The sequence below is a fragment of the Stenella coeruleoalba genome (assembly GCF_951394435.1).
Source record: "Stenella coeruleoalba genome assembly, chromosome: 6".
In the NCBI taxonomy this organism is placed as follows: domain Eukaryota; kingdom Metazoa; phylum Chordata; class Mammalia; order Artiodactyla; family Delphinidae; genus Stenella; species Stenella coeruleoalba.
In genome coordinates, this window is record NC_137151.1 from 107,184,141 (window position 1) to 107,209,197 (window position 25,057).

General features: G+C 47.5%; 1 protein-coding gene across 2 annotated transcripts in view; it reads left to right on the plus strand.

Moving 5' to 3' along the window:
• Positions 1-1,707: 1,707 nt before the first annotated feature.
• Positions 1,708-25,057, plus strand: part of SMARCAL1 (SNF2 related chromatin remodeling annealing helicase 1) — a 51,451-nt gene continuing 28,101 nt past the window's right edge. The window contains exons 1-10 of one of the 2 annotated variants that reach the window (XM_079924514.1): positions 1,708-1,925; positions 3,038-3,074; positions 3,469-4,337; positions 4,920-4,970; positions 8,102-8,347; positions 10,680-10,730; positions 15,263-15,449; positions 19,008-19,158; positions 20,774-20,932; positions 22,663-22,728. In XM_079924514.1, the coding sequence (XP_079780640.1) occupies positions 3,527-4,337; positions 4,920-4,970; positions 8,102-8,347; positions 10,680-10,730; positions 15,263-15,449; positions 19,008-19,158; positions 20,774-20,932; positions 22,663-22,728 (1,722 nt within the window). In that variant the 5' untranslated portion in view covers positions 1,708-1,925; positions 3,038-3,074; positions 3,469-3,526. The remainder of the gene's footprint in view (positions 1,926-3,037; positions 3,075-3,468; positions 4,338-4,919; positions 4,971-8,101; positions 8,348-10,679; positions 10,731-15,262; positions 15,450-19,007; positions 19,159-20,773; positions 20,933-22,662; positions 22,729-25,057) is intronic. The other variant, XM_079924513.1, reaches the window with a different exon arrangement.

The window sequence follows — 25,057 nt, forward strand, 5'->3', positions numbered from 1 at the left end:
TCATTCTACAGGTGAGCCAACTGAGCACAGCCAAGGGCAGTGACTGTCGTGTGAATTGGTAGCAGACGTGGGTGAAGTGCCCAGCACCCAGCTTTCTTAGCAAATTAACTGAGTCTGCTGGGGAATAGAAAGGGCAGAGAAAGATGTTCATTCATTTCTGTTCACACTATATAGTAAGAAATGGCTGCTTGGTGTAGAGAAATGAAGGACCTGAGAAGATTGACCTCAAATAATAGGAACATCCCTCTCCCATCTGTTCTGGGATTTCACAGTTCACTAAGTGCTTCTCCCGTATTTTCTCAATTTGATCCTCACCACAACAAGGAGATTTAGCAAGGTAGTACTGTTTTCTCGTCCTAACTTTACAGATGAGAACTTAGAGGCATGGTCGTGTGTTGATGTGGCCAATAAAAGGGGTGGAGCTGAGATTTGAACACTATCTAGTGCTGAACTTCACTCAAGGCCTGTAGCCAGGCCAATGTTTTTGTCATTTAAAAAACCAACCCGATTTAGTTTTTCAAAAGTCACACAACTTCTATATGATTATTATAAGAAAATTCAAATAATTCAGAAAAATATAGATTAAAAAGGAAAGGAGTGTATCCCATCCTCCCCTGTTCCTGAACTATGAGTTTACATGCATTTATAGGTAGGATTTTTATTTTTAATGCATCAAACTATACACATTGATGTGCTTTGTTTTTCTTAATAATACATCTTGGCCATTTTTCCAAATCCTTAAGTAGAGATCTACCTCTTTGTTTTTAAATGAGCCATGTTTGAAAATAGAATAGCAACGTTTATGTGAATACTGATGACAGGGAAATATTATATTTACCACCAATATTTAATAGTGGAGTTGATTATGGAATGGAAAGGGTGTTGGTGCTCAGAAATGGGGTAAACTGACTCTGATAGTGTCAGCTTACTAATTTTCTCTCAAAAGTGTGGGTTCCAGAGTCAGAATCACAAATAGGCTAATAAGGCTTTGAAAAAGTTATCCAATAGCTGCTCAGTTTTCCTATCTGTAAAAGGGGGATACAAATACTGTGTGTTCCTTAAGGTTGTAGTGAGGATTAAATGAGATAATTCACATTAAATGCTCAACACAATGACTGATGAAGACAGTGGTGATGACAACAATGACAGTGACGACAATGCTAATTCTCTTTTGATCCAAGAAGGTCAGGTCGGGGTTGGAACAGCAGGTGGTGCTTAAATTGCAAGGTTATCAAATCAGGAATGGATACCCCTGGGGATACTTTTGTTAAGAGCTACCAAATCCGTCTGCCCGTCTCTCCGTATTACTATGAGATTAGCCACAGCTGCACTATCTTTGGCTTGTCAAATCAAACTCTGTGTTACTACGATGTTGTACATTTTGCACAGCTCATATTGCTTCCTTCCTGGGTGCTAATAAAAATAAGGAAGAGCAAGTAAAACAAAAACCTCCGACAACTCCTGACAGCGTGACTCCAGTTTTGGAAACAACAACCCAGGCTTTCACGGTCCCCGGAGCTTGCTGAAACCTTTGAGGGACTCGAGGACTACAATTCCCAGGGTGCACCATTTCAGCCCCGCCCACGACGTTGCGTCTCCTAATTCTCGCCAGGCCCCGAGTTCAAACTACAAATCCCAGAAGGCCCTGCAGCACCGCTCGGGTCTCCCGTCTGAGATCTTTCAGTTTTTAAAGCGTAACTGGGGCCGCGTTGCCCTCTGGGAAGTGTAGTTCCTCGGGGAGCGACCACCACCACCAGCACTAGCTCTGAGGCCTGGCTGCTAAAATAAGGCGAGCGAACTGGCAGCGCTTGAGTAACTGGGCCTAACCGGCCACCCGGAAGAGTAACCTGGCTCGGGGCGGCCCTGGAGACGCGCCTGGCTTCGGGGTCGGGCGCTAATGTGGCTCACGTTCTAGGCCTCACCGGGTGAGAGGGTAAACTGGGAGGAAGGCGGCGGTGGCGGACGAGACCAGATGCCACCCTGGAGCAGGGAGTGGGCCAACGGAAAGGGTGAATCCAAGTGGAGATGATAGGGGTGGGAGTGGCGCTCCCATACTGCCAGGTCGGGGAGAGGCGCGCCCCCAAAATGGGGTGGAACACAGGTCTCAGCACAATGAAGAGGGGCGTCCATGTAGTGGGATGGCTTTATGGTTTGGGGCTGATCAATGGGACTTCATCCCATGGCGTCGTCTCCCCTGGCTAGTGGAGGCAGCGCACCTGGCCTTGGACCTGGAGAGTCTGGGGGCGCAGCGGAGCGCTGACTGGAAAGTTAGGCAGGAGTGTTTTACCCGGGGAGCCTGAGGACTGCAGCCGAGCTCGGGAACGATGCCTTTCCCTAACCCCTTCTTAACTGCTGGTGGTTGGAGGAAGTGGAAGGTCTCTAGGGATCGATGTTTGGAGTTTTGGTCAAAGAGAGTCCCAGCAGGAAGGAAACCTTTTTACCCTAGGGCGCTTCTCAGAGGCCCCCCCCCCCCCAACCTTGTCATATTATAAACATTGCGTGGCGTTACACTGGGTAGCGGCTCTTCAGTTCGAATCAAGCCAGAGAAATTGGTGTCCAGCGCCTGGGTCTAGAGTATTGTAAAAGTGGCTCAGCTCATAGAAGAATGACCTAAGTAAATGAATTTGAAAAAATAAGTCGGGATAGGGATACAAAACAGAACATATATAATGATCCTATTTTGTAATAAATCATCAGTCTTCCAAATATTATACATGACCTGTATCTATGGATATGGATAGAAAAAAATCAGAATTATACTGTACTCTAAACTATGAACAGTGGTTATTGATGGATACTGAGATTACACATTAATTTTACTCTTTTCTTTACATCTTTATGTAGCATCTGAATTTGTACAATGAGTGTATTACTTTTTTTTTTCCTTATTTTTCCAGAAGAGTCAGTCACTCGTTGCTCTATGGTGGTGGGTTTACCACCCGCAGATTGACTTGCCAGGAATGATAAAACGATGGTATTCGAGGGGTGGATTTAGTGTGCAGTGTATGTGACGCTAATGCTTCTTTCCTTCTTCCAGGTTGGAAAGAGGCTGTTTTAGCAAGTGTCACGCCATGGTATGTGTTTGTTTTGGTCTATGTCTATCTAGTCCATTATCCTTTATAGTTTGAAATGTCGCCCTTCTCATTATCCGATGGATTTAGGTTGCACTGTATAACTTTTTGGGATCTGATAACTCATGTTGGCTGGTGGATGAGAGGGAGAAAAATATTGCAGTTGCAATACCTTTTTGGCTTTGGATTTGATCGACCTTGCTTTTTACTTTTTGTCAGAGTCATGGTTTTGGGCATATGCTACCTACTATCTGTGTGGGTATGTGTTTGATTATAAAAGAAACTTTCATATATCCTTTGGCTCCTTGTGCATTTCCTGGGACAAAAGCTTGTTAAAATCAAGGTAAGCAAATACACACATTTAATGTTTATTTCAATATTGTTTTTCCCTTCTCAGCTTTTGCCAAGTTTCCGATTAAAGACTGACATCCCTGCATGAACATTTCCCTGTTAAAATGTCCTTGCCTCTTACAGAGGAGCAGAGGAAAAAAATTGAAGAGAATCGGCAAAAGGCTCTGGCCCGTAGAGCTGAGAAATTATTAGCAGGACAGCATCAGAACACAGTCTCGGGCTCCTCCATTGCTGCCAAACCTTCCCGGTCCAAGCAGGGCCCTTCCACACACCTCCACCAGGATCCTTCTAAGTCAGGGAGCCATGGTGTCGTTTTCAAGCAACAGAATCCCAGGAGTTCATCTGATGGTGATCAGAGACCTCAAAATTCCCACAGTTTTCAACTCAGCACCTCAGAGCAGGCAAAGGGGACATGGCAGAGGCAAGAAGAGATGCCCACAGCCTGCCCGAGCCACCGCCCACCAAATCAAGTGACTCTCGCTGGGATCTCCCCTCCCTTGGCAAACAGTCCTCCAGTGGTCTCCAGCGAGCAGCTCTGGGTTTATGGGTTAGAGCAAGGTCAGATTCAGGCTTCGCACAAGACCAAATCGACACCCTTTGTTAACACAACTCATGAGCCTTTGGCCAGAGCAAAGAATTTCCAGGAGACGACAGCTTCTTCCTCTGGACAGCCTCCCAGGGATCCTGAATTAGAGGCCAGGATGGCAAGACCCTCCACCTCTGGGCAGAACGTTTCAGGGAGTGTGATGCCCAGGCCAGAAGAAAGACTACAACAGAAATCAGGGACCCCACTCCACAAAGCAGCAGGCTCCCAGCAGGGAACATGCATAAAAATCGGTGATCGTTTCCAGGTGAAGATTGGGTACAGTGAAGAGCTCATTGCAGTGTTTAAGAGTCTGCCCAGCAGACGTTACGGTAATGAGTCTTCCATCTAGTTCTTCCAGATGTTTTTTCCTACTTCTAGAGTCTCTTTAAATCAACAGTTTCTCATAAATATGAAGAGAGTGCATTGGCACATTATATCCATCCAGTTGTTAAAACTTTTCTGTTTTATTTAGCTCACATTTCCTTTTATAATAGACGTTCCTTCAAGCAGCTGCCATGCTTGGGGGCTGCCACATGGCCACGTGGAGAATGGCTGAATAGTTCCCCTGCCAGGTGCTTTGTATGCAGTGTAGCACTTAAGCCTAAAACAGTTTTTTGTGAGAAGTAGGTGTTATTTGCATTTTAAAGGCGATGGAGCTGGCTCAGCCAGGTGACATGGCACGCCCAGGTTGGTTCTCCCGGAAGGGCAGAGCCAAAGCATTATCCTCATTTATATTTGCTGTTTGTCCTCTACGGGGATTTTGTACATCAGTAGGGGCTTTTCAGTCAACTGTTTTGAACTTAGCATTCATTCATTCATTTAACAAACCCTTATTGAATGTCCAAGTACAGCTCATACCAGCAGTCATCCACCTTATTGTGGGCAAACCAGGTACTTCTGTTTCATTTCAGATCCTGCCACCAAGACGTGGAACTTCAGCATGACCGACTACGGTGCCCTGAGTAAGTAGGCGTGTGGTCACCCCCTCATGTAGGGGGACGCTGGTATTGAAAAGCTCCTCGAGTAGCAGATACAGTCTAGCTTGTGGTTCAGATGGCTTTGGGGACGCCATCCCAGTGCTCTCCTTCCTTCTCCCCATGGCCAGCCTAATGAGGCAGGTCCTTGGGAGGAGAGCACCGGTCATATTAACAAAAGCTAGCACTTACAGAACCTGCTACATGCTAGGCTGTTCTAAGCCCCTTATCTATGCTAACTCTTTCATTCCTTATAACACCCATTTTACAGATGGGAAAACTGAGGTCCAGAGAGGCTCTGTAAGTAACATAGGGTCACACAGCCAGTCGGTTGTACAACTGGGATTCAAACCCAAGCCACTGACTTCAGAATATATGTTCCCACTGGACTGCAGGCTCCAGCCATGCCAGGCAGCCGTGCCGGCCCTGTTCCCAGGAACGGTAACAGTTCAGCAGACAACACAAACCCGAGAGTGCAAAGAGCGGGTGTTGCCCAGGCTGGCTCCAGCCTGTGTCATGTCTGGTGGTGGTCAGGGCCCCTGGGTGTGCACCACTCTGTCTTCTGAGATTTTGTTGACTGTCCTACACCAAGGTTTTTGTCACCTTGTCCTAGTGCCTGAAGCCTGCACCTCTGTTAGAGTCACCCCTGAGTGTCCCCATCTCCCACTCTACTCTTCCCTCCCAGCAGCCATTTCTATGCCCTCTCTGTCCCCACCCGGTTCAAAAAGGGAAAAGCGGAGGATGCGTGGTGAGGTTACTCCTCCACAGATTTGGGGCACGAGGTGGAATTCTCTGACATCACCAGTACAGTTTCTGGGGGTAATGGGACAGCTCCCTGCAGAACTTCCTGTTTCTCTCCTTGTCCTCTACCTTTTGAAATGTTTGACACTAGGTTTGGGGGAGCTCGCTTCTCCCATTATTTTAATCCATTTATTAGGTGTTGCGGGGAGGAGAGCCAGTGCTCTGGGTTAACATTGTAGGTCTTGATACCTGGTGTTGTGTTATTGCTCATGTTAAACCAGTGATTTCCACTGTTACGAAGTTTTTTTCATGTCATGTCAATTTTATTTTTTTTTTTGCTTTTCTTATACTTTTATATATGTATACAAAAGTAACCTACAGAGACTGTTTAAAAGTCTCTGTTTTGTTTGTTTTGTCCTTTCTTACTCCTGTCCTCTGACCACAATGCATGGTGACTCAGATGACTAATGCTTTTGCACATTCATGTAGGTTTTCTGTGCAGTATGGTTGTTTTTGGTAATGCTCCACGTATTTTTTTTAACAGTTCATTGGGCACAAGATTCTGTCTATAGCTTTCAGGTGAATTTTGCTGATTAGGAATTGTTGAGCTCCCATGTATCCTTCTCAATGTTTTGCGTACTCAGTCTGCTCTCTACCAAGATATACCTGGAACACTCTCCCAACAACCGTGGATTTGTGCCTTAACCCTTGTTTCTTAATTTTCGGATAGTTGATGATTGCTGTGTCATCTTAGTACATGTTACTTTTTATTAATACAACATATGAAGACTTTCAGTCTTTCTGTTATTTGTTTGGGTCCACCTCTGAATTTTGCCTTTTTAACCGTACCACACACTCACTGGAGGTCATGAGGAAAGTATGTCAATGTGCAAAGAAGAGAAACCAGCCATCCTCCCCCACCCCCGTCTGTCCCCACTCACTTAACCGCTGTCAGCATTTTAGTTTTGTTCCTTCCAGCCGTTTTTTCCTATGCATTAACATACACAGTGTTTTCTATATGTAATGTAATCTGTATCTTGCCTTTTTCACTTAATGTTCCTGCATAAAGCACTTTTATTTTAATGGCACACGTTAAACAGTTAATTCTGGGTGATGAAAATATGCGTGTCCATTATTGAACCACTTTGACCTCCAAAAAAATGATTTCGTACTTAATAGCGTCTTTTGTCTTTTCCAAAATTTCTTCCAAAAAACAAACAAACTAATGGCTATATAACATTCTCCATTTTAAGAATGTGTGATAGGGACTTCCCTGGTGGTCCAGTGGTTAAGACTCCGCCTTGCAATGCAGGGGGCACGGGTTGGATCCCTGGTCAGGGAACTGAGATCCCACATGCTGCACAGTACAACCAAGGAAAAAAAAAAAAAAGAATGTGTCATATATGGGGTAAATCATTTTCTTTTTGTTTAATATTAATTTGCTCCTTGTTTCCCCAGTATCAAAGCTGTAAGGAACACCTTGGTCTATAAATTTGTGTTTTTTCAACCTGTGTTAGTTGAGATAGATTCCTAGAAGTTGAATCATTATGCTCACTTTTTAGGGCTCCTGCTGTATATTGCCAAATTGTTTTCCAAAACGTTTTATTCCTGATATCTATTTTTCTAATCCTGCAAGTTCGATAAGTTAAAAATGGCTTTTTATTACTCTGATTGTTTGCGGAGTTGCACGTTTCTCCAAATGTCTATTAGTCATTTTACCCCTTTTGAATTGGTTGCCTAACTTCTTATCTTATATGGTCTTAGTATTTTTTTTTAAAGTATGAGCTCTGTTCATATTTCTTGCAAATATCTTTATTCACTAGTTTTGCCTTTCATTTCAGTTTGTGTTTTTTAACAGTTTAGTTCTATGTCGTCAAATCTATTAATCTATAAAATGCCTCAGTAATAGAGAAGATAAGGGTCAACACTGTACATCTGTGGCCTGATGATCCTGTGTCTCCTTCCTTGTCCTCCCAGCGGTGGACAGCGCAGTGACCTGGGAACAGGGTTAAGGGGGTGATTTCTGGTGTGTTGACTTCCTTCGGTGGCTTCTCTGACATGGCCACAGAAATTATCTGATAAGTTTACTCATCCTGGTGAGATCCCTGTCCCCCCTGTTCATTTCTGAATTCTAAGTTTTTTTAAACTGGGAAACCTACGGAATAGAAGAGTTACATTCAGGAAATCCTGAAATACCTGAAGCCCCAATTAAAGCACACCTGCACACCTTCCGCATCTGCCTACGCTTTCTCTCTCCCGCCTGCCCAGCGAACTTCCTCCTCACCCTGCGCCTGCCCTCCTCCTGTTCCTGCCTTAGCATTCCAGGGCCACCTAAAAGTCGCTCGGGTTGTCACCTCTGTCCTTTTCTTCTTCGGCAGTGAAAGCAGCCCAGCACCTCCAGGCTGTCACCCTGCAGCCTTTGGAAGGGGCCGAGGGCCACGTGGAGTCACCCTCTACCAGCAGCAGCAGCAGAGTTGCAGCCCAGACCTGCCTTCCTGTAGCTCCCTCCCTTGCCTTTGTCAAAGGGCAGTGCATACTCATCTCCCGGGCCCGCTTTGAGGCAGACATCAGCTATTCCGAAGGCCTGATTGCGCTGTTTAAACAGATGGATTCCAGAAAATACGGCAAGTAGTTGGCCTCCGCCTGATTTCCAGGATGCAGAGTGGCCTGTGACCTCAGACTAGGCTGTTTTCCTCTCTTTAAATGTTCAGAAATAACTTTCTTGGTAGAGCCTTTCTAACCTTCTCCTCTTCCTGTAGAAAGATGCTCCCTAAATTGTTCCAGATTGTTGAACACATAGTGGGGCCTGCTCTGTCTTTAAAGGCCTCGCAAAGAGAAGACTCCTTCCCCAGTCACCTGGGCAGTGTCTTCTTGGTAGAAGCAGGTCAGTTCCTGCTTCAGCCACTTAAACCCATTTAGTTTTATTTTGTCCTTAGTAGAGCTTGAAAAATAGGCATTTGCCATAAAAATAAATGCCTCTGGGTAGAGACCAAGCCAGTGGTTTTCAAACTTGAGCGTGCCTCCGAGCCACCTGGAGGGGTGGGTGAATCAGATTGCCGGCCCCCACGCCCAGAATAAAAGCTGGTGCCTGGCTCCCACCCAGAGCTACTGAATTAATCGGCTGGAGGTGGGGCCTGGGCATTGGCATTTAAAAAATCTTCAGGTGAGACTGATCATCAGCCAGGATTGAAAACCACCAGCGAAAGCAAAGCAGTTTTGCTTTATTTTTTGTGAGGTTCTTCAAAAGCTGCCGCATCAGCATAGAGAGCAGAAGAATTCTGAACACCTGGGTTTCATTCTTAGCTTGGGCCATGTTGTTTTACAAAACAGTGTGGCTTTTATGGATTTGTATTCCCATTCTTGAAATGGTTTTAGTTTTCCTAGGCAAGTAGAAAGCAGACCTTTAAAACCTCCTGCCTTTGAGACATTACGTGCAGGCGGCATATGGAGGAAGCCTCTGTGGAATGATTTGCCCAGTGAGCTTTCATCAAGGTCGGGGTTCCTTCAGGAGCGGGTGATGCTGGCTGTTGCATTTTTATCCCTTAGATGGAGAGAGTTTTGACTGGTGAGAGCAGGCTGGTGAGTAGGGTTTAGGCACAATGTGCAGGGCCCAGCCTCAGTCCAGAGAGCATTGCCTCCCCTGGCCCCTCAGGTGTTCGGCTTCCGCCTGGGGTGGCCCTCAAAAGGCAAGTACCGATGACCTGTGTCTTCTGACCTGTGGCCTTTGAAATCACGCTCCTGACATGCTCTGCTGTTTAGGGAGGAATGAGAACAGGGAAAATACTCACACCCAACCCTGCCCAGGCCCCTAGACATAAAAACACCATCATTGGACTTTTTTTTTTTTTTTTTTTTTCCATAGCACTTATTCACAGACTTTCCCATTTGCTGCCGTCAGGATCAAGCTATTGTCAGAAAGGGTCTCCTGCACTATTCCCACATCAAGAGTAGTCGGTGTGCTTTTGGTCTTTCTGTCAGATTACACCTGGGCCACCTTGCTTCTTTCCTGCAGTGGACTCAAAGTATCCATGATGCCTTTTGCCTGACTGCCTTGCTTCTTCAATGACCAGACAGAGAATTATACATTTTTGCTGCCCAGAAAGCACTTACTGAGTTGAAGCTTGCTTGATTTTCTCAGAAGGTCGATTGGTAGGAAAACCTAAGTAATTAGTCAATGTTGGGTACCCAGATGCTCACCCTTCTTAGTTAATATTATGTGTAGTTTATGCTACACCGTACTAATCAGAAGATGGAAGAATAATAATAATTTATCATTGTTTACCTTTTTTTTGAGTGCGTTGTTTGCCAGAAACTCTTTCATAAGCATTTTACATTTAAATTTTATGTAATGCTCACAAGAGCCCTGTGAGGCAGCGGCTATAGGATGCTCCTTTTTCACATGTGGACCTGAGGCACAGGGAAGTTGCATAACTTGCCCAAAGTCACACATCCAGGAAGCAGCAGACCTGGGATTTGAACATAGACCGTTTGACCACACTGACCACAAGTAGCTTGTTTTCCATGTACAACATGGAGCTAATAATGGTGCCCAGCTTATAGCATATTGAGGAACTGATGAGATGGTGCATGTGAGTCTCTTGGCACTGTGCCTGGCTTAAGGTAAGCAGTGAATAAGTGCAAGCTACAATATTATCCCCACCTTGGAGATTCAGAGTGCTTCTGACCGTCCCCAGTCCTGTGTCCCCGTAGCTCCCTTTATCACCACGCTTACAGCCCAGTGCTATCTTCATGTCTGCTTGTCTTTCCTCCCCAAATTTTGTGAAAGTCTCAATTACTGGTGCTCTCGATCTCTGTGTCCTCAGTGCCCAGCACAGGGTCAGCCACATCACCCGAGGTTCCTGGGGGTTTGTGAAAGCAGGGAATGAATGAGTAGGTGTGGTGACATTGCAGGAGGGCAGGGTGTCACGTGTGCCTATTTGTTTCTTGTCATTGCAGATGTCAAGACCAGGAAGTGGAACTTTCTCCTGGAAGAGTACAGTAAACTAAGTGAGCTGACCACCTTGCTTGCTTTATATCATGCTGTTGTTAAGCCTTAATTATGTGCCTTAAATTTAATGTATTTTGAAAGAAGCAGCTCCTTCCTCCCCTCCACCGTGGTAACTTCGCATGCTTGTGTACAGGACTAGTAAAGGTGAAGTTGGTCTCGGGCAGCCATGTCCCTGTGCTCTGGGACGGCGGCTTTACGGCAGCCCAAGCAGATGCAGGGTCTCATCTTCCATCAGGGTGAGGCGCTACTAGTCAAATTCTTGAGGCCTGTGAAACCTCACACCCATCACAGAAGTATTAGAAGTGAGGGTTTGTGGATTTGGGCAATCAGAGGCAAGCTAGCATTGCTGAGCTTAGATGGAAGCTACTTTGGATTCCCTCTAAGAACAGGCTCTCTCAGCTTACTTCTAGAACCAGATGGTCTGTGAAAGCTGGAGGGCCGTAGTGGTTACAGGCTTCATCATGGGCTGAGCTCTGCCAGAGGCAGAAGCCAAGGCCAGGGCGCATCAGCGTTTAATAAGCGCTTTGGAGTCTCACCAAGGGAAGGGCCATGTGTACAGATGTAACTCCAAGAAGGGGAAGCCAGTTTGGGCTTATCATTTTTCTTCTCTGCTCTGCTTGGGTGGGGCAGTGAGTGAATTCCAGTATGGCAGAGAAAGGGGGTGGGGTGTGGTCATAGCTCAGCCTGTCCTGGAATACCAGTCTGTTACCCATCTTCCAGACCATCGATGTTCTGCAGTGGGTGTGCAGCCGGCACAATGGAGGTTCCTCCTGCCTGACCCCCTGAGAACTTTCTGGTACCAGGGTTCGGCCAGGAGAGACATGCTCCAGCTCAGTGGGGCTGGGAGTGGGGATCCACATCATTGGCTGTCTTGCCCACCAGGCTAGGGCTTTAAGGAAGAGGGTCTCTTCCCTCTGTCTCCTCCTTATGTGACTTCCTATGCAGCATCAGGTAGGTAATTCAATATTCTGGGTCCCGTGTGTCCCTTCAGTAAAAAATGGGGTGTTTAATCCACATTTGCCCTACTGACAGAAAGTAAATATAAGGGAAGAGCTTTTGATTCCTTGAGGAAAGACTTGCTGCCAACTCGAGGCTAAGTTTGAATACGATGAGTTATTTAGTGTCGGCAACCACTAGCTGGAGCAGGAGGGATGGCTGACGTTGACCTGAGACCCCTTGGGTCTGCTATTTGGAACTCGTGACTTAGAGCAGATTATTTGGCCAAAGCTGAATTTTTGATGAACGGTAGGAGTGAGTTTGTCCCTCTCACCCCTTTGTCTTTCAACCACAGAAAGACATATAAATATGTGAGCTATAAAGGCTTTGACTTTTACGGAGCAACAAAAAGCAGGATATTTACAGCACTAGCAGATGAATGTAATGTTGAAAAACCATGACTTGCAACTGACATAGCGTTATATAACGGTTCCAAGTCTTGAGGGCCGTAGTTTCCTTGAAACCTCTGCTGAAAACAATGGATGCTTCACCCAGAAAAATGCACATAACAGCCCCATGTAAGATTTTGCCTGTGATATTAATAATGCCATGGGTGTAGAGTTAAGAATTCTAGAGTCAAGCGTTCATAGAATATAAGACTGATTCTCCCCATTTCATAGATTGGGGAAAATTTGGACCCAGAGAAGGAAAACAGTTGTTTTCCTTGTCGGGAGCCTTGTTAGGGTCACAATGAAGTCTGACTAAAATTGCAATTTTGAGTTTGTGATGTGACCCAGCAGGAAACTTAGAAGCCCAGGTCTGTGAACTAAGAAGCCGAGGTGAAGAGGTGCTGCAGAACACTGCAGTTCCCAGTTTAGTTCCAATTCCACTGTTAACAGATTGTAAACCTGGGGAATTTGCACCTCTCTCCTCACCCCTAGGTCTCGTATGTGAAATCAGATTATTGACCTGAGCTAGTGACCATGTGCGTATGAAACTAATTAAGAAATGACGGTGGGAACTGAGTGTGTGAGTGCTCACTGCTAACGTGGTGACTACAGTCTCCAGGTCAGGCCAGTCGCAGAGCCATCCTCTTCCCTCTTTTCTAAGTGACTTGCTTCCTCGTGCCCACAGTGAAGTTGGCATAAAGCCTTCTGTTTTCCCCCCACCTGTCAACAGTCCAGAAGGGTTCTTCGTCCCCTCGATGATCTTGTCAGCTGCTATTTGAAAACGTTAACATCTCTCTGTTGTGTGGCCCGGTAGCGTTCTGCCAGAGAGCTATTTTACAGAAACACTTCTCTATGACTCATGAAGCCAGACTGCACATTCCTGTCGTCTTCCAGCACAGGGAAGGGATAGCAGTGAGTCGCTGACAGTGAATAGAGGCTGTGTCAGAAACACTCAGTTGACTGAACCAGCAGCAGAGGATTTGGGGAGATAGTAGTCGGTAGGAAACAGAGTAGAAAGTGGTTTTTGTTCCTCTTGAGTGGCTGAAAGGACATAATGCTTACAAAGCACTGTTTCACAGCAGCCGGATCCTTAGCCCTTTCTTAGCTTTCATCAGGTATTTGATTGCTGAAGATCACTAGAATTAAAATGAAAATGGGTTTTGAAAGCACGTGGAGTGCTTAGTCTCTTGAAGTGTGCAGAAATCAGCACGCTCAGACTTAATTTGGAAGCACGCAGTGTATTTCTGCATCAGTATGGGCACTCTTTTGTATTAAGCCATCAACCTTACCTGATTTCTTATCATGGTGATTCTATTCATGCAAACTGTTTCCAGAAATAACTGATACCTATATTTAGGGAAAGAGAGAGATGGATTTGAATATACTGAAAAGGCAAGGCAATTTAAGGTGGCGGTAGACGGCTCAGCCCTCCATATTCACATCAGTATTTGCGACTGCCAATTGACGGCTGTGGCAGAAGACTTTTCGAATACCTTGTGACCATATGGAGCAGAGAACTGACAACCTTAGAATTTCAAGTAATATCAGGTAGAAGTGAAACAGACGCAAGTTCTCTATTTGATTCCTTCTCCTGGATTCCTGGAGAACTCAGCCCCTTGGTGGGTTACTATGACTATCTCAGGGTGCCCCGAAAAGGTAAAAGGTAGAGAGCAGTCAAGGATCTGTAAACAATGGTCACTCTCCTGACTCTGCTCGTGAGATTTTTCAAAGGAAATGTTGAAAGGGAAGAACATCTTGAAAGCTACAACTGTAGGACAGCAGGCTGTGATTAGAAGTTTAATGATAATTCTACTACCAGGGATTTCTAGGTCTATCCTCTTTTCTCTAACTTTTTAATTTTTAACTTGTCTTCTCCTGCCGTCCCCCGCCCCCCAGAATTATGTTTTATTTATATCTCTGGGTTTTTTCTTTTTCTGTTTCTCTATTGAATAAAGGGCTTTTTTTTTTCCTCTTAATTTTAAAATCAGGTGAAGCTAAATTCCTTCAAAGAGAAAAATCAGTGAAATTGATTTTCTTTTATTTCCATGTAGATCCAAGGTCATATATTTTTCCCACCTGGGTTAAAGACTCTGACTAGAAGAGATTTCCCCATCCATTATATTGGGGTCTGGAACCAGCACACATGGAAGGAAAGTAAAGACCCCTAAATATAAGCTTTAATTGAAAGAGAGTCATGGTCACCCTGAGTAATAGTTTAGACTCTACGCTTAGCGGGGGTTGGTAAACTTTTTTTGTAAAGGGCCAGATAGTAAACATTTTAGGCTTTGTGGGCCATGCGGTCTCTGTCCCAGCGACTCAGGTCCACCGTTACGGCATGAAAGCAGTAAACGACAGTCCATAAACAAATAGGCACCACTGTGTTCCAGTGAGACTTTATTTACCAGAACAGGTAATAGACTGTTTTTCCCACAGACCTTAGCTTGCCAATACCTGTAAAACTCACCTCTCTCAAGAGGAGCTGCTTATTCTCTTATGGAAAAGGTCAAAAGTGTGCAGGGCCATGTGCATTGTTGTCAGTTGGTGGCCTTTGCCTGGACTCTGCCCTTTGTTGTTGTTTGTAAATAGCACTACTGTCCTACTGATCTTTCTTGGAAATACCTAACAGCTTCTCTGCATAGACCACAGTGCTTCCTTGCCTGGTGACAGCATATAGCTTAAAGTTCTCCATCTTCTCAAACATTGAAACCAAAATAAAACATAAGGAGAATGGAAACAAGACAAGATTTATTCATTTTAGGCCTTGCTTTTCCTGGGCTGATTTTTGAAGAATATGGGTCCTTATTTATTGAATGGGAATACTAAGATAATTTTTTAAATGACTTGAGGTTAAAAATAGATAGGTCGCAAGAACACGTTAGTTCTTTCCGGTGTTTGTGTAGTGTAGTGAAGATCAATTTTGCATTACTGAGTGCCCTCTTGTTTGCAGACACTAGAAATAGAGAGGGAAAACTGGTTCTCTGCCATGCATCTGTCTGCACCCAGTTTTCTCTCCAGTTACTTTCCGGAGAAGATGGCATGCAGCAGAATTCCAGCCATTGAACTTTGTATCTCAAAGCCCCTTGTTTTTCCCCCAGAAATCTTGGACATTAACACTCCAATTCACACACCTCTGTTCTCCTTTCTAGTGGAAAGGGTGCGCTGCCTTCCACAAGTTCAGCTGGATCCTCTGCCCAAGACCCTCACCCTGGCTTTCGCCGCTCAGCTCCAGAAGACGTCTCTGTGTCCCGTGGCAGACATCCCCGAGGCAGACCTGTCCAAAGTGGATTCCAAGCTGGTGTCGAGCCTGCTGCCCTTTCAGAGAGCTGGAGTCAAGTAGGTTCTTCATCTGTCTTCCTCTTGCTCTCTCCTGCTCAGATTTATATCGCTCACCATGGACTGGCTTCAGATGCTCCCTCTGGCACGATGCTCCTCTTTCACAGCCGTCTAGAGGCATCTGGGTATTAGCATTAAACAGCCCAGGTGCACTGTCACCAAAGCCTGATTGTACCCACTGATTTCAAATTCCATAAGTTAATTAGGACTCTGTATTGCAAGTGTACAGAAACCCAACTCAAAGTAGTGTAAGAAAAGAGATTTCTCATTGCATGTGATAGAAAGCCCAGGGTCTCTAAAGAGCTCATCAGGACTCTGTACCCCTCTCAGCTCTGCTTTCTTCTTAGTTTGCTTTGTTCTCAGCCAGGTGCTCCTCAAGTGTGGCAGCGGGGGCAGCCAGGGGCTTCCGTTTTGCACCCATCGGTTCTGCAGCCCAGCGGAAGCAACTCTTTTCTAGTGGGTCCCACACCGAAATATCTGAAATTTGGTGCTGACGCTTGAACTGGTCAGTCACTGTGTTCTGGGGGGCTCGGAGGTCTTACTGGTAAGACCAGGTGACAGGCCCATCCCTGGAGCGAAAGGGTAGGGGCTGCCTCACCCCAATTACTTGGACTGAGAGTGTAAGGTGGTGGTTTTCCAAAGGAAAGTGCTCTTATTATATTGACGGAAAGAAAAAAAGATAAGCCCGTGTCCTGACCTGTCCCTTTTTCTGCAGTTTCTTAGGAGAAACAAAATGACAGGTTTGCCCCAAGTAGAAAGATGGGAGGTGGAGGAGAGGGCAGAGGCTCCATGTAGAAATAATAAGAGCTAGATCTGATGTCAGGTCGTGTGATTGGAGATAGAGCCCCATGCAAAGGAAGGACCTACATTGTCAATGGACATGGCCCACAAAGGCAGCCTGCCCGCGTGCAGCCCACCTGTGGTGGTTTGGTTAAAGCTTGGCTGCTGTCTCTGTAGGATTTTGTTCTCCGGGTGCAGTTTGGGCACAGTGGGACCTCACTGCATCCCCACGGTCCCAGCTCTGCCCACACCCTTTTCTTCCTTTGCCTTCCAGCTGCCACCTCTCTTAGATAACGCACTTTGCCGTTTCTTTCATCTGTTGAGATGTCCTTTGGGCCTTGTTTTACCCAGGCTCAAGGTGGGCTTTCCCTTTCATCTTTCTTCCTCCGTCTCCTTCATTAATGCTGAGAGAGGTTGCCCACCCCCAGCTCCTGGGCAGCCCCCATCTTCAGAATCCAGGTTCTTCATGGCTCCCCTGGAGATCCCTGGGCACATGCGGTGCACGCTGAGAGGCGGTGGGTGCGAGGCACCCCAGGGTATGTACATCAGAGCCAGAGCACAGCCAGCTGTTTCTATCTTTTTCTCTATGGCTCTGAAACTGCTAATGGTACTTGCAGCCTTTCTTCAAAACTTTGCATTAATTCCAGATTTTAACTTTCATTCCCTGAAGTGGAGGAGTTTGGTATTAAGGGAAGGGCTGTCAATTCCATGTTTTTGTTTTGTTTTTTACGTAAGTACTACAACTGGAAACTCATTTAAATGTACGGAGCAAAATCTCTTAGAGATCAGCCTGCTCTAATATCTAAATGGTTCCTTTTAATAGAGGAGTGAGTTGAGACTAAGGAGGACAGTCCTCTGTCTAAAGCTGCTTAGTTTCCAAAAGTGGAATTGGGGCTGAAATCCTATCTTCTGATGATGAGTGCAGCGTTTTTTGTGTAAAACCAAACTACGGCATTCAGCTGTGCGATTGTCTCTCTATTATCCAGGCGACATCTTTGTTCTCAGTTGTGATCACTTTGTTCCTTAGTTGGACTACCTCGAGGCAGAGTAAAAGGAAAGGCTATGAAATTCAAGGGTCTGTTCTGCTTTGGGAATGACCAGGTGGATGAAGCCGTGCAGACATTGTAAATGGTTGCGACGCCTCGGAGGCTGAAACAAAAGGCCCTCCCTGGTTTGTTGCATAGGTGCCCCTGGCCATCCTGACCACCAGTTTTGTAAATCAGAAAGTAATGTAAAAAAATAAGTCTTTTACAACTTGTCTGTCTGCATGCGTCTGTCTGAGATGATCCTGGAAATGGTCTGGAAGATTTCACCAAGGTCGGCATGACAAGGGGAGGGTGGGCTCCCTCCGCCCCCATTGCAGGAGTCTGGTGGCCACGGCCAAGGGGGAGGGGAGGGGGCACCACCTCTCACCGGGTGGGCCGTGTGGCAGCTCGGAGGACAGAGAAGTGCCAGGACCACGACAGGACGCTCGTTGTCTGCTCAGCCTGGGTGTCCTGGGCTCACGCCCCCCGCAGACCCGCTGCTCGCTTTCCTACCTTCGTTGGGCACTGGCTTCTGAAGGGCGGAAACGCTGTTTCCAGGCAATTCAGAAAGGCCGTGTGCAGCCCGGAATTCTTGTGGGCCATAGCAGCTGCTGGTCAGAAGAGGGGCCATTCTCTGTCTTTTCTGGGTGAGAAGGAAAGGAGAAGAGCTAGTCGACTGGCTTATCCTCAGGTTCCTGAGCCAATGATCAGTTCTTCGGGAATTCCGATGAAAGAGGAGTGGCGTTTGCAGCAGGCCAGGCATCTGGCACTGGGGACCCTTTTAGCTTTTCTCTGATTCATATGCCAGTCGAGCAAGTCACCATCACTGTTTGTGTCTTGGTTATTTTTCTCCTTTGGGGGAATAATTGTTATAAGGGAAGCACTTCCCCAGCACTTACGACGGCACCAAGCGCTGTTTTAAGTGCTTTAAACATCACGAGCCCCCGTAACACTCTCTGGGGTAGGCCTCGTCGTTATTCCACGTTACAGCAGAGGCACGAGGAGGTCAGATAACTTGCGTAAAGGCACACGGCTCCCAGGTGGTGGAATTGGGATTCCAACCCAGGCCAGTCGGGCTCCGAAGGAGTAGAATAATAATTCCATGCTTTATTCACAAACTGTAAGCAAGGGCTGCTGCCCTGGAGGGCTTGGGGACCCTGGAGGCTGCTAGGTAATGAGACACGTGGCTGAGGTCGGTGCTGCTCTTAGACAAACACTCTTGCTCCATCATTCTCTCGGGCCATCCTCCTTTTCTCCAACGTTTTCTGTCTTTGCCAGCTTTATGGGTACAGAGTCCTCTCTGATCTTGAGAAAGCCATTTTTCCACCCCACCGTCTCTTCCTTCTTCCCTTCCCGGCAGATCCCTCATGTGATAAGCGTGCCCCTCCCAGCCCCTCGTTAGGGACTGTTTCCCACGCTCTTCCTTTATATCCCCTGGGCCTCGCCTGCGCTGGGCAGAGGGTGACTCCTCTTACTGGAAACTCCCTCCCTCGGCTTCCACGACCTAATTGTCTTCTAGAGCTTCTCCCTCCCCTTCGACTACATATCACGTTGTCCCTGTTTGTAGTCTTTCCTTGATTATTATTACTCTGCCCCGTGTTTGGCCCCTGGTGTCCCTCTCGGCGGAGCAGGTCTCTTGCGAGCCAGTAGCCCACACCGAGCAGCCGTGTGGCTTCACGCGGCGGCTCGATGGCGGGTTAACCGAAGCCCTGGGAAGCGCGCCGTGCTCTGTCCTGACCGTGTCTGCTTTCAGTTTTGCCATAGCGAAAAGAGGCCGCCTGCTGCTTGCTGATGACATGGGCCTGGGGAAGACCATCCAAGCCATCTGCATAGCCGCCTATTACCGGAAGGAGTGGCCGCTCCTGGTGGTGGTACCGTCCTCTGTGCGCTTCACCTGGGAGCAGGTCAGCTCTCCTGGTGCCGTGATTTTAACGAGGAAGCCTTTCCTCAGTGTCAGAGTCATCAAATGACAGTTTGGGGACAGGACCTGGGGAGCTCGAAAGATCTGTCTCAGCTGGAGGAGGAAGGGAGCCTGCTGAGGCCAGGCTCCTGGGTTTCTGAGTTAGAATCAGGCTAGGCCTTTAGGGAGGAAGGGCAAGGCCTTACCAAGCTCAGACTTGCTTCCGTCTGTCAGTAGACGCTTCCTGAGCACCTCCGGTGCCCCTGCAAAGAACACCTTTCACCTCTACCCCACTTAAGTTTCAAAATAGTTTTACTTCCTTTATTTCCCTTAATCCTTAAACAGCTGTGTTCAGCAGACACCAGATATTAACCCCACTGACAGATGAGAAAACTGCCTCTCCAAGAGGTTAAGCACCGTGCTTGCTGCTAGCGAGGAACGTTCCAGGGCCTTGAGGTCGCACCTCCTGTCGTTGGGCTCAGGGCCCACACCGGTAGCGGGTGGTGTGGGCAGGATGTTCACAGTCTACCGGGCACCTTTATGGCAGAAAAACCTGACATGACCATTGTATTATCACTCAGCTGTGAGCTTTGTCTCCCATAAATCCAGGGATCAGAGTGGTCCCATGAAATGAATGAAACTCTACGTAAGCAAACGTGGTGAGGATGGAAGACGTGGTTCATCGTCCGTAGCTCTTCCCAGCTTCGTGCTGCTCGAGGTGGCTGTCGGCTTCCTCATGCCAAGGCTGTTACTAAGCCCCCGTGAGCTGCTCCTGGGGAAGAGGCAGCTCTGCCTGCAGCCACGGGGCCTGACGCCCAGACATGCCCTTCCAACCCAGGAGAAAGCAAAACTTAAAAAAAGTGCATATCGAAACAGTACCTCACTCACTTCTTGTGCTCGTGATCTGAACTGTGCCAGAGCCTCTAGGAACTAACAGTTCAACACACGTCAGATTCCCACAGCACCCTCGGAAATTCTAGGGAAGATTAGATGGTCAGCGGCTTATAACCAGGACAGAGCCTGGCCTCGCGCTCCCGGAATCAGAATGGTGTCAGCCCAGGCTCACTGGGAGCACCCAGACCCCCGGCCAATGACAGAGGCACCTGGTGGCCGTCCACTGGCTCCAGGTACTGGCTTTGGCTAGAGATGACAAGATTTCTGGGGAAAGGAGGTGCCTTTGTAGAAAGCACTGAACATGTTCATCATCATCAGTGCCTGTGGTGTACCAGGCTCTGCTAAAAATTCCTTTATAAAATTCCTCTTTAAAAGAGTTGCATTCTTTCCTCGCAGAAACTTGTCATCTTGCTAGAGGTCACAGAAGTGGAATCCACAGACACCCCAAAGCGACTGCTCACAAGGGCTTGCTTACCGAGGAGAGAAGTGTCCCGTTAGTGGAAAGTGAAGGGGTGTGGGTGGGTGGGAGGAACAGGGAGGCGACGGTTGTTCGTGGGGACAAGGTTATGCTGAATGCAGGAGGGCGGGAAGGGGAAGAGACCGAGTTTGTCTTCAACAAACGTTGGTCCGCGTGGAGAGAGGCGGTGGGTGGGTTAGCGGGGCCACAGCTGGCACCTGCCAGGCTGGATCACCACTTGGGTTTTGTCCTCTCCTGTCACCCCCAGGCCTTTCGTCAGTGGCTGCCGTCTCTGAGCCCAGACCACATCAACGTCGTGGTGACTGGGAAGGACCGCCTGACAGCTGGCTTGGTCAACATTGTCAGTTTCGATCTTCTGAGCAAGTTAGAGAAGCAGCTAAAGCCCCCTTTTAGAGTTGTCATCATTGTAAGTGACTTGGCAGGGTGCTTAAGTACTTTATCTCTGGGGAACTTTCTGCTCGAAAGCTCCAAGAGCGTCCATATCTGTAATCTCATGGGGCCCCACTAGGTGTCTAGGAGAGTAGAAATCACTGGCTTTGTTTCGTAGGGAAGTGATCTTTCATTTCTCTCAAATAGCGCTTCTCGACCCTGGCTACATATTAGGATCTTCTGGGGCAGGGGCGGGCGCTTTTTGAAAAATTGTGGTTTACTAGGTCTGTGCTGGGGCTTTCTAGCCCACCTCTCCCCACGGGGGGTCACGTTGGAGGCGAGCACGTGAACCCCCAACAGCCCGGGGCTCCGGGAGCTACAGCCTGGACAGCATGAACCTGTGCCGCCATCTGGTGCCCTCTGTCGGCGTGACTCAGACGTGCAGTTCAAACAGTTAATAGATTTTCTTCCAGATGGTATAAGGATGCTCCCTTCCTACCAAAGAAAAGCACTTTTTACCCTAGTTGTTTTTTTTTTAAAGGAGGCTTTAGAGTTTAGAGTCCTGCTCCCAGATGTGATGGTACATCTTTTAGCTGCCGCTTTCCTTCTTCTAACTCCTTTCGTACTCCAGAAGGAAAGTCTAGAGATGCTGGCTTCCGGCCTCCTCTGTCAGTACCCAGTGTGTCTACATGGCTCACAAATACAGCCCTGAAAACGTGTGAGTCTCTCACATCCCCACTCCTGTCCAGCCAGCTACCACCCCTAGTCCAGGTGACAGACGTCCCGGGGCGAAGCCTGCGGTGGATGGTTTCCAGGGGAAGCTTATCCTCGCTTTTCCTCTTGGCAGAACAGGGAAACCCAGTGCCTCCGGGTAACACGAAAGGTTTTTTATTCAAACGCGTGACTTGAAAAAGCCAGTGGTGTTTTCCTCCTCTAAAAATAGGATTCTCTACCTACAGTGGCCTCCCAGATCTTGCTGCGCATCTTGTTTAGTGCACATCTCATCTAGAAGGAGCTAAAGAAAGGGCTTTTAGAAAACTCTTTGAGGACCTCTGAGTCACTCAAGTCAACAAGACTGCAGTGGGGACTCTGCCTCGGGTTTCCCGGCAGCGGGCTGACTGCGAGGGAGGCGCCTTCGTCCATTGGCTCAGCTAGCCAGAGGTCGCAGGCAGCTCTGTGCCCTGCCCAGGGCTGTGTGCTGCGGGTGTGGAGGGAGCGGTCAGCCCCTGGTCTCCGGGGAGCTGCAGTCCAGTAAGACAGACCGACACACACGCAGATCGTTACAGTCCGTTCCAGGGCCTTAGGAGACGCGGGAGCCAGAGCCTGTGGGAGCTCAGGGAAAGCGGGGGAGAAGGTGTGGGCTGGGCCGCAGAGCCTTGAGCCAGCTCGGGGCACACACGGGTCTTCAGCACACGGCGTTAGTGCTGTGCAGGGGTGGGGGGGGGGGTGCAATCTTACAAGCCAGCAGAGCACCTTTCAGGAGTTTGTCCCGTGCCGCGTGCGAGGTGGGCAGGGCAGGGGAGTCGCCAGCCCCACTTTGCAAGTGGAAAACTGTCCCTGAGAGATGAAGCGACTTGCTTACAATGTCATAGAGAAGATGCCCCAGAGCCTGGTCCTTGCCCAGGCCCCCAGCTGTCTCCTTGAAGGAGAAAGCACTAAGAGAGGCAGCCTCAGTGCGACGCTGTACCAGGGTCAAGCTTGACGTGGGCTCTCTCTCCGTCTGCTCAGGATTTGGCCTTGTTCACTTACGTGACTGTTTCTTTTCAGGATGAATCTCACTTCCTCAAAAACATTAAGACTGCCCGCTGTCGTGCAGCTGTGCCCCTCCTCAAGGTGAGAGCTGCTGAGGACGGGCTCCGTGCCTGAGCCCACTCGGCACTGAGATCTGCTGTATTTTGCTCGGGCTGGACTGGTGTCCAGGGGGAGCAGGGGCCGCAAGTCCAGGGCTGCAGGCCGTGGATGTGACTTAGCATTGACTCAGGGCATCTCTACTTAGGACTTTGGTACCAGATTCGTTTTTCTTCCTAACATCCTGCTGAGGAACTAGTGGTCAGTGCAGTCGTCTGTCTCTCAAAGATGAAGACCTGTTGAAGGACACAGGCCAGGTGGGAACTCACTCTGGACTGTCCTTGGGCTCCTCCTGGACAAGGCAGAGGGACAGCCTCCAGCAGCGGGTCCTCTAAACAGCCCAGGAGGAGCTGCCTGTCTTCCACGTGGCTTGCGGGGCAAAGCTCTCATGGTGCAGACTCAGAACCAGGCCGTGGGCATCAGCAAAACGCGCCACAAAGCGGAGGCCTGCTTTATAGATAAGATGATAGCCTTTTCTGGGGCTGCCCCAAGGCTGTTGTGTTAGCAGGAAGGTCAGCCGTCCACACCCTTTTCTGGGGTGGTCTAACATATGCTGACCCTTTGGCTGCCTGAGTCCAGGTTCAGAGCAGAAGGGGTGTGGGTGTGTGTGTCTGTGTGTGTGTGTCCAGCGCAGCTTTGAATCTTTATCCAAAGGCAGTGTATTCTGACCTGCAGTATAAGCTCCGTGCTTGGTGTGGTACACACTGCAGTGTCTGTATTTTGTGTCCCAGCCCCTCCATCCCCAACAGAGGGAAGGCCCCCAACTTTCCTTCCATCTATTTGGGGTGAGCTTTCTCCTACTTCAGGGAAAAAAGTTGTACAATTAGAAAAGTAGTCTTTTCTCTCGTAACAAGGTAGAAATATCTCACAGGTGACTTTGGGGGAATCTCCTTTGGTTTGTATGAACTGAGCCAACGAAAGCGCATGTTATGTTCATCTTGGGCTCTTGGGTTGCACCTGATTTTAAAACTGCAGCTTTTATTGCTTAAAAGAAGCTTTAAGTTGTACCTAAGCTAGGGAAGACAACTATGCTAAATGTTGGTGAAACTTAATAGCATTTGAAAATTAATTTTTTCCAACTCCCCACAAAACACAGTTGAGTGCTCATTTCAAGTTGGTTTTGTGTTCGGAGTAACAGGTAATATGATAACATCTTCCAAAGCAGGATTATGTCATTCCCTCCAAACCTAAAGGTCCTTTACTTAAAAGCCTTGATTCTCTGCCCAAATTACCTATAAATGTTTATAGGTTGAGAGCCATTTATGGACACACTTAAATGATTTTCCCAAAGTGGTGACCCTTCTTTTGGGGAATTTTCATATGTTTTCTTTTGAAAAATGTTAATAGACCCTGGTACTGTGGTTCCAATTTTACAGCCATAACTGAAATTAAATCTGTATACCCTGAGTGTTTAGACAAAAGAAACTGCACAGTAGATAGATGATATCATTAAAGATATAATAGGAAAGCTTCTTAGCAACTGTCTTGTTAATGCACTCATTGCCTGGTCAGGCAAGCTGGACTTAAATATTGGTTTCTGAAATATGTGCTTCTGAGTCAGACCTTTTAAAGCAGTGTCTGCGTTTTTCAGATCTTGGGTATATTTCAGAGTGACACATTTAAAACAAAATTTTAACTGCTAACTAGTATGTATTACTCTGCATTGGCCGTAGAACTCGGATGAATTAATGTTTCAAAACAGGACCCGTGAATATAGCCTGTTCATGGGTGTCTCGAAGCCACTGTCATCCATGACATTGACTTCACGTGTGCTGGACTGTTGGCACAGTTGAGGAGGATGAGGCATCCTGTGTTATTCTGATCATCAAACCTCCCACCTCTCTGCTGTATTTCCGTCGAGACCAGAGTTCCTCAACCTTGGCACTGTTGACATTTGGGGCTGGATAATTCGTTGTTATCCACAGGGCTGTCCTGGGCATCGTAGGACATTTAGCTGCATCCTTGGCCTCTACTCACTGAATGCCACTGGCTCCTTCAGTTGTGACAACCAGGTCTTGCCAAGCGTCCCTGGGGAGGAGGGGGGAATTACCCCTCCCCATTTCTGTTGAGAACCACTGATCAGATACTCTAAGGAAATGAGTGAATCTAGGTATTTTGGGAATAAGAGGAGAGTTGGGAAGAAGGAAAATAATGTCTTTGAAGAGCCAAAGAAGGGCCGAATTTAATACTACTTGACTGTTCCTCTAACTTGTGCATCTCTTAGAACTATATTCTGATAATTAATATGTCAAAATATTTTCAGCAGATGTTCATGATGAGGTGATTAGGTTATATCCTACTCTCTGTGAGATAG